This window comes from Nycticebus coucang, chromosome 17 (assembly GCF_027406575.1).
Source record: "Nycticebus coucang isolate mNycCou1 chromosome 17, mNycCou1.pri, whole genome shotgun sequence".
Classification (NCBI taxonomy): domain Eukaryota; kingdom Metazoa; phylum Chordata; class Mammalia; order Primates; family Lorisidae; genus Nycticebus; species Nycticebus coucang.
In genome coordinates, this window is record NC_069796.1 from 13,773,587 (window position 1) to 13,786,025 (window position 12,439).

The 12,439-nt window shown below is 39.5% G+C and overlaps 1 protein-coding gene across 2 annotated transcripts in view; it reads left to right on the forward strand.

Moving 5' to 3' along the window:
- KCNN2 (potassium calcium-activated channel subfamily N member 2) overlaps nucleotides 1-12,439 on the forward strand; it is a 148,086-nt gene that overhangs the window by 30,337 nt on the left and 105,310 nt on the right. The window contains exons 1-2 of one of the 2 annotated variants that reach the window (XM_053566571.1): nucleotides 8,682-8,836; nucleotides 10,364-10,782. In XM_053566571.1, the coding sequence (XP_053422546.1) occupies nucleotides 10,370-10,782 (413 nt within the window). In that variant the 5' untranslated portion in view covers nucleotides 8,682-8,836; nucleotides 10,364-10,369. Of the gene's footprint in view, nucleotides 1-8,681; nucleotides 8,837-10,363; nucleotides 10,783-12,439 lie in introns of those variants that run through there. The other variant, XM_053566570.1, reaches the window with a different exon arrangement.

Sequence of the window (12,439 nt, forward strand, 5' to 3'; positions counted from 1 at the left end):
CTTACTGAAAAATTTCAAAAGTAATTTTTAGAGACAACGTACATAAATTCCAGAGAGCAATTACCAGATACTATATCCACACGTATGAACTGCCTTACCAGGACCACAGAAAGCGTGGGTTCAGCTGTGAAAACCGTGAGCAAGAGGTTGAGATTCTAATTAGGTCTTAAGAGCAAAAGAGGATGGATTTATTATAACCTTACCCATCACTGGAGCCCAGTGGATGATTCTAGGACTTTTGATCTGGGGAAAAAGCTCTTCTCTGAACCAGAAGAGGAGAATTATAGGAACTCATTGTTTTAGAAAATAACAGGAATTCTTCTTTCACAAATAGGTACGGTGGAAGTTTCTAGAGCTCCTGCCAAGATTGACTTTGCTTGATCTCTTTTCTCAGCAACTTCCCTTCCTCCTCTTCTATATCTAATTTTTCCATTTTCCTATCACAAGTTGTCTTTTAATTTCTGTACTTGCCAGGGGTCCAAAGAATGCTATTACTTACTCTTGGGGAAACTTTTCTAGGATCAGCCTAGTGGGTGTTGCTTTGTAAGAGTCATATGATGTTGATATTATTTTTATTTATTTTTTTTTAGATGAGAAAAAGTTTAGAGAGAGATTGTATGTATGGCTCCAAACCATTCAGCTAGTAAGGGGTCAAGCCAAAAATTAAATCCAAGCTTTTCTGGCTCCAAAATGTGTGTGTGTTTCCTATGAGTCACACAACCAGATATTCAGAACAGTTGGTTGATATTTAAAAAGGCATGAACAAAAGCCACTCACCCAGAAATAACTTCACCGCTCAATGATTATTGTGCTTTAAATTTCAATATTTGAGGTACATTCCTTATAAATTGTTGGCTGTTCTCTCCATAAATTGTTAAAGTTAAGAAGGTTTTTTTTTTTTTTTGCTTTTATAGATGGTTACATAGAACTTTGATCTATACAAATTAAATGTAGTCATATATTCAGCTGCTCACATAATAGAAGATCCAAGAGATAGTGGCTTAGGTAAATGACTGCTGGCTCAGTGGCATACGATATCAGGGCTGGATTCCTGTGATTCCATGGTCACAAGATGGCTGGTGCAGATTTGGGTACCACCTCTGTTCAAAGGTGGAGGAAGGGAAGAAAAAAAAAGGCCACATCATCCATGTCTGTCTTTCTAATCCACAAAAAAAGCAAAGCTCTTCAGCGACCTTTTGCTTATGACTTCAGTTCAGGACTATATCATGTAGCTACACTTAATTTCAATCTTCTTGAACGGGAATGGGTTTGGGTTAGCCACTTAATGCTGCCTGTAACATGTGACGTGTGTCCATTTCATCATTACATCTGCTTTCCAAGATAGCAAATAACATTATTTCCATTTTAGAGATGATGGAAATTAGGTTAAGGAAATTTGAATGACTTCCCAAAGTCATATAACAACTTAATAGCATATCTCGGATCTGAGCGGTGGGTTTTTGCTTTCCAATAAAGGTTATTTTCTCCATACTTTTCTCCCAGGGAGGGGATGGCAGTGAAGAGATTAATGCTTTACTGCATGAGTTTTCATATTCTTCCTCCTTGGATGCAGAGAAATTTCAGGGCAGTGCAAATGCACAGTGTTGCTAGAATGGGCACAGGACACCGAAGGAGAGAAAGGGCTGCAGGGCGGATGGGGAGCTTAGCTGGCTTCCCCTCAGTTGCTGTGAGGACTGCTGAGTCCTGAACACAACACTTCGGGTTTTTTTCCTCCTGTGGTTCTGGACTAAGAGTCTTGGAGGACATCTCAATGAGACCATTGAAAAGCCTTCTTTCTCTGTTTGTCTTTTGACCTAGTTTGTGACTGGCCATTGTGGCCTTTCTTATTGATTGAGTCCTGGCAATCCCTTAATAATGAAAAACTATTTGGCTTGCCTCTATAGTGCTTTTTGTTACTCTGTTTCATATGCTGGTTTATAAGGAAGAGGGCTCTTTTTTTGAATAAAAAAATTTCTGTGTACTTTTGTTTGGGGCTATTATCCCAAAAATGTCCTAAAAGTGAACTTGGAAGTTCAGGGTCCCAGGGTTCTATGAAGACCTCAGTGGGACAGCGCTGCGTGTCCTATGACGCAGCTTCCTCCGGCCCCCTCTGGACAACCTCAGCCTTTCCTCCCTCCTCTGTTACTGCACTTTCCAAAGGCACACGCTGCAATAGAAATTTCAGTATAAATCTTTCCTTCATACTGTTCTTCTTGATCAAACACTGAGAGGCTTTTTCGTTTTTGTATCCCTAGAAGCTTACACCTAGGAGCATTCAGTAAGTGACTTCAAACAAACAAAAAAGAGCTTGGTCTTATTGAATATTTGGTTTAAAGTTTAATCGAGGAATCCTGTTTATTTTTCTTCATGCTGTTGAAAACAGTTACATAATGTAGTGCCTCAAGGTCTTGTCTTACTAAGCAGAGTATTTTGGATATGAACTGGATTCATGTGCTTGGTTCTGACACTGTCGTTTAGAACGTCAATTATTACTTTCTGGTTTTGCTCACAAAAAGTATTTGTTAGGAGGTACATATTGATCCTTTTTAACATTAATATTCCCTGTTTGATTCGCATTGATCCTTTTTAACATTAATATTCCCTGTTTTGTATTACTAATTAACTTCAACTTATTTATCCACATGGTGCCATAATAAAAAATGTTCAAGGTTATACAATTAAAAGGCTTCCTTCCATTTTTGGTTTCTAGCCTCTCAGTTCACCTTCCTTAAGTTTGTAGTTAATTTCTGGAGTATTCTTTCAGAGACCTTGTATGTACGTACAAATGTAAGTGCACATCCCCTCTTTCACAAAACTGCATGCACAGCAGCATGTATTTTACATTTTTCTTACAAAAAAAAAAAACTCAGTACTTAATAGGCTTTCTTTTTAGTAGCACATAACAACTTTTCCTCATCGTTTTTCAGTGTCATACTATTCCATTTTGTAGACATCTGGTATTTGTTTAACCCATTTCCCTCTATTAGGTGATTCAGATTATTTGCAGTGTTTTGCTAATATACAAGCAGTGGCTGCAACAAATAATTATTTACATTCACTGTTTCTCACACATGCAAATATATCGATGTGACAAATTTCATTGTAAAGAAATGGAATTGCTTAGTCAAAAAGGATGTGTGTTTATAGCCTGATAAATTTCCCTCCTTAGGAATCATAACCGATTTATATTTCTCCTCCACTATTGCAAGTGCTATTTTTCTCACTCATTCAGGAGCACAGCACTTGTACAACTTTCAGGTCCTTTTTAATCTGACAGGTCAAAAATAGTGTCTCATTTTTCTCTCCGACTGAGGCTGGGCATCTTTTTTCATAGGTTCAGGAGCTATTTTCATTTTCTTTTCCATGACCTGGTGCTTGTATTCTTTTTTTTTTTCTTTTTTGTAGAGACAGAGTCTCACTTTATGGCCCTCGGTAGAGTGCCGTGGCCTCACACAGCTCACAGCAACCTCCAACTCCTGGGCTTAAGCGATTCTCCTGCCTCAGCCTCCCGAGTAGCTGGGACTACAGGCGCCCGCCACAACGCCCGGCTATTTTTTGGTTGCAGTTGGCCGGGGCTGGGTTTGAACCCACCACCTTCAGCATATGGGGCCGGGCCGGCGCCTTAAAGACTGAGCCACAGGCGCCACCCTGGTGCTTGAAGTCTTTGTTCATCGTTTTATTGCTCTGCTTGTCTCCTTCTTAATGCGTGTGGACTTTTACGTATTGGGGAAATTAGTCCTTGGGGAAGGAGTTGTGAACATTTCCCCACGCCCTGGTTTGGTGTTTTTCTTTTTACTCTCTTCTTGTGGGTTTGGCCAGGTGTAGAAAACTGAAATTTAATGCAGTCAAATGTATGTTATGTTTGTATTTTCTTTTAAGGCTCTGGGGTTTATTTTAGTGTTAACATAGGCCCTCCTTCCTCTGAAGTGGCATTATAATTCTCCCATGATTTCTTTTAATTATGTTAGTAGTTTTATTTTCAAATCTAGATCTTTTCGACACTTTGGATTTTTCTTGATTTATTGTGTAGGAAGCATGGATTTATCTTTACTTTTCTCCAGATGACGAATTAGTTGTCCTGAAATCATTTTTCAGTGAACTGTATGTTTCCCACTGATTGAGAGCCTGCCTTTGTAATATTATGAATTTCACAGTGTATTGGGTCTATTTTGAACTTCTTGTTCTGTTCCATTGGGCTCTCAGTTATATTCTGTGACAGCTTCACATCGTTTTTAATTATTAATTTCTTTGACTCTCTATGGCTTCTGCTTCTCTCTTGTTATTCTTCGTTTTCAGAATTTTTCTGGTTCTTCTACTCACTTTCTTAACAGATACATGACTAAAATTATTTTATTCAGCAGGTATTTCTTTTAAGCCCTAGTTTTGCGCTGAGCAGTGCTGTAGGTTATTTTGTGGGAAGGGAACTCAGAATGGTAAGACACCGTCCCAGACTGCGAGTGCTTACAGCCTCTTGGAGGAGAAGCAGCATTCACAGAAGGTGGTTTGGGGCTTCGCAGCTTAAGCGCCTCCCAGAGCCAGCAGGTAACCTGACATTGCAGCAGGCTCTGCCCACCAAACCCCAGACCCTTTCTGATGAGGACGCGCTGCTCACTGTCAACTAATCTTAAATGATGAGCATGAGGTTTACAGTGTCTTCATTTTCTGAGCAAACATGAAATAGTTACACTGGAAATTTCAAACTTGTGATGGTATATATTCTGAGGCCTTAGGCTGTGTTATGCCTGCAAGTTACTGTAGACTTCTGGCCAAGACGATTAACCACAGCTATAGAATTAAAATAGATGACACTGTTGTATTTTTGCCTTAAAATCTTTATTCTCTTAATAACATCAGAAGAAAAAATGAATTTAGAGATGTTTTAATATTATTCCTTCTGATGACTGTAACTCCCCTACAAGTCAGCTTAAAACAGACCATATGTATCATGGTAATTATGTGGAATGTAGTGAGAATATTTCTGTAGTGGATTGTAAAACTTGACGTTGAGTGAGTTGTTGAATGACTGTGATGTTGAGAATGTTTTCATTTTCTACAGAATATTGAGCTCATTACCATATTGCCAAACCCAGTAAATACTGTTTTACGCTTTATAATTGACAGCCCTCACTCTCAACTCCTAGGACAACATGTTTTTTCCTTCCTGCTTCACAGCCTGCTCTTTCTACATCTTCTTATGTCTTGACCTTCTAACCACCTGATTTGTTTGAGGCCCCTGAGGATGTGGCCTTGCGTACTATCTTGTTTTCTTCAATTTCTCTGATTTTTCCGTTGTTCTCATAAAACAACCTAAATAGTGATGCGTCTCAAATTTCAGTAGTTCAGACTTCTCCAAACTTGCACGTCTATCTGGCTAGTTGGCATCTATACTCAGATGTCAGTGGCCAGAGGGAACCTTTTCTTTCTCACTTACCCTGCCCCACTGAGCCATGTACTCAGGAAACGTCACCCCCATCCACTGTGTTTGTCAGTTATAGAAACTGAATCTGGTGCACCCACCATCTCCATTTTCATGACAGTTCAGGTCATGGGAAAACTACAACCAATTAAATGCTTAGAGATTCTTAACTTGTATCTTTCCTTCTACACTTGCCTCTCTCTCTCCTCCCCAGTTTCCCCAAAACAGTACAGATGAACCCTTGAAGCTGTAAATCAGATCATGTCACTCTTCTGACTAATCTCCTTCATTGGGATCCCACTGCACTTGGAATGAAATCTAGTCTCAGTACCATGTCCAACAAAAGCTTGCTCCTTTGGGGCCAGTTTGTCTCTTCAAACTCATGTCTTTTTATTCTGCTTCTTGATTATCGTATTTTAGCCACTCTGGTGTTCCTTTATTTCTTTAAGCTTGCTAAGTGTTTATAAAGCCAAGTCCTTTACATGTGCTGTTTCTTGAGCCTAGAATGCTCTTCCCCTGGTGGTTGACATGACTGGCTTTTCTCTTAATCCAGGTCTGGCATTATGTTGTACTTCTCCAGGGGTCTTCACCGATGACTACATCTGCTGTCATCTCTGATGTGTTATCTCTTTTATCTTTTATTATTCCCTTCATAGGAATGTCCAGAAAATAACTATTTTATTAAATTGCTTTAAGTTGCTTTCTTGACATTGTCTTTCTTTCCTAGTGAAAGTTTGTTGCAATAGAAAAACTGTCTGTTGAAAATGCTGTATATGGCATCATGATTCTCTTAGATCCCAGCTTGGGATGAGGGGATGGTGCTGGAAAAAACACAAGACTTTCACAATTTGGTGCATAGAAGCCTGAGAGCCTGGGGAGGCATAAACAATCCTTTGTGCCTGCTGGCAGCTCAAGACAGTGCAGCCCTGGTCCTGCTTCTCAGGGGTCTTTTAGAAGTTAAAGACAAAAGAAAGGGGAGCTCAAGGTCCCCAGGAAGGTTGGGCAAAGGGCAGCAGTTGGGTAAATAGGGACATAGGTGTAATGGAACATCTGAACTGGCCAGATAACCTACACAGGGAGGAGAGAAGTGGAAAACAAGTTTTGTCCCTTTGAGCTATGTTAACATCCCTAATTTAAACCACTGATCAAGAATGTAAAGGTCTTAGCCACTGTGGAATCCCCATGCAGAAATAGTCATGTAGACATTCCCCTGACTGGCCACTTTACCCTGAGTTGGAAGGCCCATGAGGAATTCAGCCTGCTTGCCTCAGTGTGGCTTTTATGTAGCACAATGCCTGGCACATAGGGGGTATTCAGTGCACTGGATATTTATTAAATAAATGAATAAGCAACATTGTGGGTGGGAGTTACGTAGAGAGGAGGGGAAAATATTTCTGCCTCAACTTTAGCATTGAACTATGTGGTATAAAATGAAACAAAAATAAAATCATTTCAAGTATAAAGACCCCTTCACAGTAATCAGCCACTATGCAACAGAAGATTTTTCAGGGGAAGATAACAAAGAAGAAAGCAATCTGCTCAACATATCATTCACCTTACTTATTCAATTATTGTGTTTGTTGACCAGTTTGATGTGAACATTCTAGATTATATATAGAGTCAGCACATAAATGCAGTAATGTACACAGTTATGATCTAATAAAAAAAGTAATCTAGATTTCCTATGAAAGTGGAAAATTATGCTGCTGCAATGACTTATTATTTAGTAGGATCTGTTTTCTTTAAATTTGAAAAATGTCATAGATTCCATTTATGTTTAGGTTTAGTATTACCTTCCATGAGCAAATTTAATTGACAAGTGTAATGGAACATCTGAAGTGGCCAGATAACCTACACAGGGAGGAGAGAAGTGGAAAACAAGTTTTGTCCCTTTGAGCTCTTTTAACATCCCTAATTTAAACCACTGATCAAGAATCTAAAGGTCTATCCAGGAATTAGGATAGTCTTTATTAAATGAGAAATAACAAGGCATTTCATTTATCAAGATTTATTATCCTCTGCTGGGCAGACATGGCTCCTATCCTGAAGGAGCCTCACAAACAAGTAGGGGTGACAGTCTAAGAAGGAAATCCTTCACTGTCCTCCGTGGCAAGATCAATTAGAGACATATACCGGAATCTTGGTGGAATAAAGGAGAGAGTTTTCAGGTTTGGGTGGGGCATGGGCAGTATCCTAAGGGAGGTGATGTGGAATTTGCTGTTGAAGCAATACAAATTTGAGAGATGAAGATTTTCCAGGCCATGGGACGGAATGTACAAAGACTCAGAATCATGATTAGGGTAGTGTAGCATGGAATTTGCAACCTTAGAGAAATGTAAAGAGACTAATTAGACCTTGAGGTTGGAGGGATGGGCAAAATCAGATTGTAGAATGCCTTTTAAGTTATGGGTAAAGATTAGATTACCCATCAGGCTTTTGAGGGTCCTTGGAAAGATTTTAATCTTGACAGTAATGGATTATATAATTTACATTTGAAAGAGCTCATTAGAGAATGGAGTAGGAAGAATGTGGTACTGCAGATTGAAGGATGAGCTCACCCAGGAAGGTATAGAGTGAGGGAAGAGAGATGGGCACCGGTGGAGCAGGAGCACTTCAAATGGAGAGAAAAAGACAAGTGGCAAGGGATGCGAAAAGCAACATCATAGATGCCAAGGAAAAAGATCTTACTTAGGAAGGAAGGAATGCCAGGGCTAGTAAGATAAAAATTGAAGATGGGAGAATTGGATTTCACAATTAAAGTATCACCAGTAACCCTTACAAAAGTAGTGTTGGTTGGTTGATAGGGACAAGATCCACCTGAGGAATTTTTGCAGCTAAAGGAGAAGAGGGAAAACAAACACAACCGAGGCAGACATAGAGCTGGCCTTGGTTCTCTTTGCTTTTAAAGTTTTGCTTTTAGCAAATGGTAGAGATTTAACTTTCTATACTCTGCTGAGAGGGAAGAGGTATAGGAACCAGGCTGTTAATGCAAGAGAGCTGGACATAGGTGTAACATTGCTTTAGACCAGCGGTTCTCAACTTTGTGGGTCGCGACCCCTTTGTAACAATGAAAATACATCCCGATATTAGGAAGGTTGAGAACCACTGCTTTAGACTCATGAAGCACAAAAAAAAAGGAAAGGAACTAGGAGGAAAGGGTGTGGATGTAGGTAAGGTTGTTTAAAATGAGGGTATTTCTTCTGAACGGGGTGGGGGGGAGGGGAAGCATGTGCTAAGAGAAAGGGCAACAGAGTTGACCCCTGAGGAGAAAGAAGGATGTTATGGGGGCTGAGGGAACAGTCCCAGGATGATAGTGAGGGCCCAGCTAAGCTGGAAGGCATGGGGGTGGGGGTGACCCAGGCCACCTGCAGCAACTTGGACGCCAGATTCCAGATTGGAAGTCACTTGGGAAGTTAAAAGGTGAGCCTGCTGAGAATGGAAGTGGAATTAAGGTTCTAATATGACCAGCCTAGTTAGGGAAGCAGGCACTGAAAGGGGGGCCTGAACAAAGACAGGAGGTGAGCTTAGAGAGAAGCAAACACATCAGGAGAGACAGAGGAGGGGCCAGTTTTGGGAGGCAGGAGGCTACCCTAGCAGTGTATCAGAATGATAGACCCAGATCGACATTTCCTTACTGCTTTCCTGGGAGGGTTCTGATCCTGCACTTTAACTGCTATTGCCCAGAATGGTATGGGGAACGCCTCTCTCAGAATTGAGCTTAGAATCAGCTTTTGACTATTCAGAGTCTTGGTGATTTCTTAGTCCTTTTGGAGGTGGATTTGATTTTTGAAAACTGCTAAGTCATTCAGAGCCAAGTTTGGTGAAGAAAATAGACAACCAAGCTGGGTAATACCATTTTTGGTAGGAAGGCAAATGTGGATTTAAAGAACAGTACTTTTTTTTTTTTTCTTAATGTTACTTGTAATAGGACCTGATAGTAATTTCCAAAGACAGTGATGACAGCATCTTTGGAACTTACCTACCTTTTCAAAACAGAGGTCTTTCTGGGGCATGGGACTGTCAGCACGGCAGCATGGTTTGCACCCTAGCTTCCTAGCCTTAAGTTCCAGGAGCCCCCACAAATCCTGTAGCAGGCAGAAAAGACACCACGCTTTCCAGATGTCCCTGGATGTCTTTGGACTGCCAAAGGCTGATGGGCCTAATGTTTATGAAAATCCAGGGAAGAGAGAAAAACATTTTTCCCTATCCCTTTTACTCTTTATTTATTTGTTTATGTTTTGGCTTTCCCTTTTTAAAAAAGTTTGTTTTCTTTGATTGCGGTGTAAGGAATGACATAAATAAGAAAAAGGAATCTTTGCAAAAGAAAGAAAGATCGAAAACAAATTAATAAACCAAGGGTAGGCTATGGGAGAATAGAAAAAAAAAAAAAAGAGACAGAAAATAGCGTAGTCGTGGGGAAGCTGGAAGAAATATTTCTGCCACATTTGTCCGTGGTTTCTTGTGATTTTCTTTGAAGCCAAGAATAAGATTTCCTGTAAGAACGCTCATGTGTTGTTGCATTATAGGGTATAGCTGATTGCAGAGGTACCCTAAATAGATTTCACTGAGAATATAGTTAGAATTGTGTAGGGATTTAAATCCAGACTCAAAGAGAAGAACAACCTGTTATAAGGCAAGTCCATTTGACTTCACCGAGGGGGGTTTCATATTCACAGGTCCCAGGCCCTGTTTCCAAATGACATTACTTATATGATTGTCCAGGAACGCAGACTCCAAAGTAATTTTAGCTCCTGAGTAGCAATTTTTTAATTTTAATTTTTACCAAGTGAAGTTCTCATTTTGTATTAATACCCTTTTCTAATAATAGCGTACCTGGCTAGCATTTAAAAGTCTAAAAGTAGTCTGTTATGTATTTTTAAAATCTGCACTAACACTTGTGGACTGTTCATGCCATACTGAAGCTGATTTTCTACTTTATTTTTTCAGTTGTTCATGGTGGACAATGGAGCAGATGACTGGAGAATAGCCATGACTTATGAGCGTATTTTCTTCATCTGCTTGGAAATTCTGGTGTGTGCTATTCATCCCATACCCGGGAATTATACATTCACGTGGACAGCCCGGCTTGCCTTCTCCTATGCCCCGTCCACAACCACCGCTGATGTGGATATTATTTTATCTATACCAATGTTCTTAAGACTCTATCTGATTGCCAGAGTCATGCTTTTACATAGCAAACTTTTCACTGATGCCTCTTCTAGAAGCATTGGAGCGCTTAATAAGATAAACTTCAATACGCGTTTTGTTATGAAGACTTTAATGACTATATGCCCAGGAACTGTACTCTTGGTTTTTAGTATCTCATTATGGATAATTGCCGCATGGACTGTCCGAGCTTGTGAAAGGTAAGTTTGTTTCTTTTCCTGAGAACGTAATTTGCCGTCTGGTGTCTTCAAAAGTAAAAGAAAGAAAACATTTTTGGGACACGTGTCTCACTCTGAAAATTTTGGTTTGTTTGACAGGCTTCTTTTAAATGACTGTGACAAAGTTTTTCTGAAGTTTTTTTGTATAGAGCTTTCATGATTGGGTATCTTTTCTTTTCGAATTGGATCGGTTTTCAATGGAGGACTGCCTTTATAATGTGTGTCGAAATTTGGCGACCTAGAAATTGTGCAGGAGACTTAATATTGGGAATGTTGGTTTAATGGCAATACCATTTCATTTCTGTGCCTGATTGGTTATAAGCATTATTTATTGTTGGGACAGAAATCCAGTGAAAAGCTGTTGGTGAGAGATACGGAACTTTAGTGAATATCTTAAAGTAGTTTGTGGATTCTTGTGCCTATTTATAAGTGTTCACATGATTACCCGGTAAGGAGCTGTGGGTATACATATTAGATTTTATCGAACTTTCAGCAATTCATAAAAGAGACAATCTATTGGTTGTACTGTCTGAAGAGCTCTGGTCTAGAGTGAGCCACATATTCTCAGGTTTCAGAAGCTTTTAATCAGATATAGCATTAATAATGTTAACTTTGCCATTGAACAAACAAATAGAATTAGATTTATGGCATAAACAGGAAGGGCTGTGTCATAATGGGGTGGTGAGTACCCTTAACATATGACCTTGGCTAAGACAATTCAAGTTAAAATTAGCAGTAGAAAGAGCGGAATGATTTAGAAGTTTTGGGGACTGTTGAAAGTTCAGATTTTTGTTTTTATAGTCATCAGGTTTCTTAAAAACTAGTTTTCTAAAGTCAAAGTTATGCGCTCAAATAGTTGAAAGAAGAAAAAAATCTGAGAGTTGCTGTGGAAAGAAAAATAGTGAACCCACAGCATCTCCCATCCCATTCATGCTCTCCAAAATAAATCACTTTAAATTCTTTAAACCATATCTTCAGGACTTGCTTTTTGTATTTCTAAATAAAATTGCTTATATTGCTACGTGTAGATTCGGAGTTTTAGAGCTATCTATCCACTTCCTACTATGGAAGTTAGGATTTTTGTTTTCCCTCTCTTACATAAACACACCCTTTCACAACTGCTCCCCACCCTCCCAGGTCATATAAACCCCAGTAGTCTGTAGTGCATATTGACATTGCACTATGACCATGTAAACTGCATTTAAACAACATAATATGTTATAATTATTTTCCTTTCCTGTGCTTCTTTTTTATTTTTTTCTGTGAGTAATAATTGCCTTATTTTTTATTTGCTTAGATTTCTATATGCTCACCACTCAATCATCTCTAAATTCTCCCACATTACATAAACATCCTTCTCCTCTATTCAGACGTCTTACACTGTCTGTCCGTTTCACCCTGAAGAAATGACCCTTGGAACGTTCTCACCTGCTTCTTCCTACTGGGGATTTTCTTTGCCTTTTCTGTGCATTGAATTGCCTCTTTCTTGAACTCTGCTTCTCCTTTCTTTCTTCATTTACTCCTTTATTTTGGTGGAATCGGTGGGTAGTCCATGAGAGGGGTTGAGACCTGTGACTGTGGGGAGCTCTAGTTTTCCTCTCATGCTTACTGGTAATAAAACTCTAGATTGGAAATCGCC